This window comes from Chondrus crispus, genomic scaffold, assembly GCF_000350225.1.
Source record: "Chondrus crispus Stackhouse genomic scaffold, scaffold_25, whole genome shotgun sequence".
NCBI classification, from domain to species: Eukaryota; Rhodophyta; class Florideophyceae; order Gigartinales; family Gigartinaceae; genus Chondrus; species Chondrus crispus.
This window is the reverse complement of record NW_005179151.1, coordinates 295,003-297,852: the sequence shown is the minus strand read 5'-3', so window position 1 is coordinate 297,852 and position 2,850 is coordinate 295,003. Positions and strand designations below refer to the sequence as shown.

General features: G+C 52.8%; 1 protein-coding gene; it reads right to left on the bottom strand.

Annotated features, from left to right (window-relative positions):
* Positions 1 to 634: 634 nt before the first annotated feature.
* CHC_T00004812001 (hypothetical protein) lies at positions 635 to 1,546 on the bottom strand. XM_005716528.1 is given in 2 exon segments: positions 635 to 1,075; positions 1,076 to 1,546. 1 exon segment carries the CDS (start codon positions 1,073 to 1,075, stop codon positions 635 to 637), a length of 441 nt encoding a protein of 146 aa, XP_005716585.1. The 5' UTR covers positions 1,076 to 1,546.
* Positions 1,547 to 2,850: the final 1,304 nt, after the last annotated feature.

Here is a 2,850-nt window from a genome sequence, read left to right as displayed (position 1 = left end):
GATGATGAGAACGAGCCCCTGTTGACAGGGGTGAACAGGGGTGTGACATCACTCACGACACTAGATCGCTCCCAAACAGCAAGGTAGGTGAGGTTTACCTTCGTTATCGCAACCCTACTTTGTCCCAAATTTTCCTGGGTTGCCCATACAGTAAATTACTGCGCATCTGCGCATCTACGCCTGAACAGCATTGCTGGCAACCCGTGCCACGGTCATTTCGCCAATTCCCGCTCTCCCTTCTCGCCTCCCTTCTCGCCTTCATTCTCGCCTTCACCGGCCCACCCCACCCCACCTCACTCACCTCACACACCCCCCTATTTAAACCCGGAGCAATGTAGTTGCTTCCTTTTTTTTCAGTCTTCAGTCGGTCATCTTCACGATTTCGTTACTTAAATACGGCCAGAACAATGAAATACTCGCATTTGAATCTCCAACATTTACCAAGACGGGGCTTTTCCTGAAAATGTGATTAAAAATCGATGTTTTTTTAGTGGTCACATATGACCACTAACCCCCAACAGGGCAGCGGATATTGATGATGGAAATACCGTTCAAATTGCCTTGCGAAAATGCGGTGAGTCTTTCACGGGCGCTGGTCCGCGGACTAAATTTTGCCTCGAAAATCAATGAATGTTTAGGCGCAGTTATCCATTCTCTGAATGACGGAATGTGTTCCACATGGGATGAGAATGGTACGGCTCGCAGGATTGGCTCGCACGAGCCTGCCGGTGGGAATGGTATGATACGCAGTTATCCATTCTCTGAATTGGCTCGCACGAGCCAATACTTTAGCAGGTCGCATTGCTGGCATAACACGAGCCACCGCCATTCGTTTAAAATAGCGATAGAAAGATAAAGGGAGGAAGGGGCGGCAGCAATGTTTCTTCCTACTCCACCACAATGTTTCACCCTTCTTCCTCCTCCCGAAATTGCCAACAACTTCACACACTCGCAACAGCGCGCGGCCGGGGAAGTGCGCCTGACGGCCTGTCGGCCAATCATTGCGCATGATGCGCAATGATTGGCCGATTGCGCATGACGCATGATGCGCACATCGTGGCCGTGAGGCCGCCATATATATGGGGTTTTAGCGGTGTCAGGGGCCTACAGTGGATAGGGGTTTATATAAGTACATTTTTGGTTTTCGCGATACCTTAACATTGTTCGGAAGAATTTCTTTCTTACCTTACCATTCTTCCTCCGCCCACCCTCCGCACCCCCTCCCACACGCGGCACCCGAATCATCCGTCCCACCCGTTCTATTTAAATTACCCGGAGCAATGTAGTTGCTTCTTTCTTTTCCGTCTCCACTCTGCCATCCCCACCGCCCTCGATACAACTGGTCCAACCTCAACCGACAACAAGCACCATCCATCCACTGAACACCACCCTTGTTTGCCATGATCGACTGCACTAACCCCACGTCCCGTTGCCTCGTCCGCTCCGGTTTTCTCCTCGCCGCAACTCTAACACTCTCGCTCACCGCACACTCGTCCGAAGCCATGCCGCTGCCCTCACCCGCACCGCCTAGCCTTCCAGCCCTGCCGACTGCCGATCCCAATCACGAGCTACCGTGGGGATCAAACTATTCCTTTCTCACCTTGTGTATGGTCGTAACTGTCAACGTCGTGTACCTCGTCCGATGGGTCGTTGATTGGTGTTGTAACTGTCCCACGCACCCCCTTCGCTCCTCAACTTTGCCAGACAACCGCGACCTCCACCGCTCTTCAACCTCGCCAGACAACCACGACCTCCTCCGCTCTTCAACTTCGCCAGACAACCACGTCCTTCCGCCGGCTATGGCGCATTCGACAAGGGCGGAGGCCAGTAGAAGTGTGTCCTCCACTGTCGAAGAGACCGTTTCTTCCGTCAACCGCCGAGTCACTTCCGTCGAGCACGTAGTCTAGGGAACGAGACGTTTAGATGCCATGTCCGTGAGCTCAATGGGTAGGTCTATTTTTTTGTTTCTTTTTGTTGATGCTATGCCCCGACCCCAGTACACCCATCATCCCTTGTAAATGTTTTCTTGGACGTGCATCGAGTTTTGCATCGGTTTTCCACGAGATTTGGTAAAATACGATTGTAGCTGACCAGTATCGTTTGGGCATGGATAAGTGGCGTTGAAGAAAATTGCAGAATTCTTCCAGACGTAAACCCTGAATTATCTCTGTCCCGTGGCAATACGTGTGTAGCAACGAGTATTGTGTAGAAGTTTGCCATGTTGATCTGGGCGGCGCGGAACGGGCAAAGAAGGAGGTAGCAAACGGAGGGGAGAGATAGGGGAGGGAGAGGAGGAGGAAGGCGGGCTGGGAGCGAGCGTGAACTGCTGGGACGAATGCGTCGCAGCGGACGAGAGCGAAGGTTGACTGACGCGTCCCACGGCGGGTTCAGGGTGAGGGCTCGGGTGAGGTTGGTGAGGATTTGGGTGAGGTCAGTGAATATTTGGGTGAAGTTGGTGTTGATTTGAGTGAGGCGGGTGATGTCGCCGGTGAGGCGATCGTAGGGAAGAGGCGGGGGATGAAGAGAAAAAAGACTTGAAGGATCTTGAATAAAACGAGTCGTCCTGTTCCTACAGGGATAACGCCATGGCAGCAGGGGCCTTGGGGGATTGGACGTTCGAAAGGCGCGGCTGTGCGCGGGAACCTGCAGTCGACTGAAATGGACAAAAACAGTGAGAAACTCGGAGACGAGGACTAAAGGGGAGGAGCCTGATGGCAATGATAAGGACAAGGTGGTTGATAGCGCCCCACGGAACAACGACGGGAGAAAGTACTGCCAACGAGGAGAGACGTCGGGCTAATCGGGCTAATCGCGATCACTCACTCTAATCCAGATTTCCAGACGGCAATG

Excerpts from the sequence above, each read along its gene's own strand:
- CHC_T00004812001 (XM_005716528.1), bottom strand. The coding sequence starts at position 1,075 with ATGGCGGCCTCACGGCCACGATGTGCGCATCATGCGTCATGCGCAATC.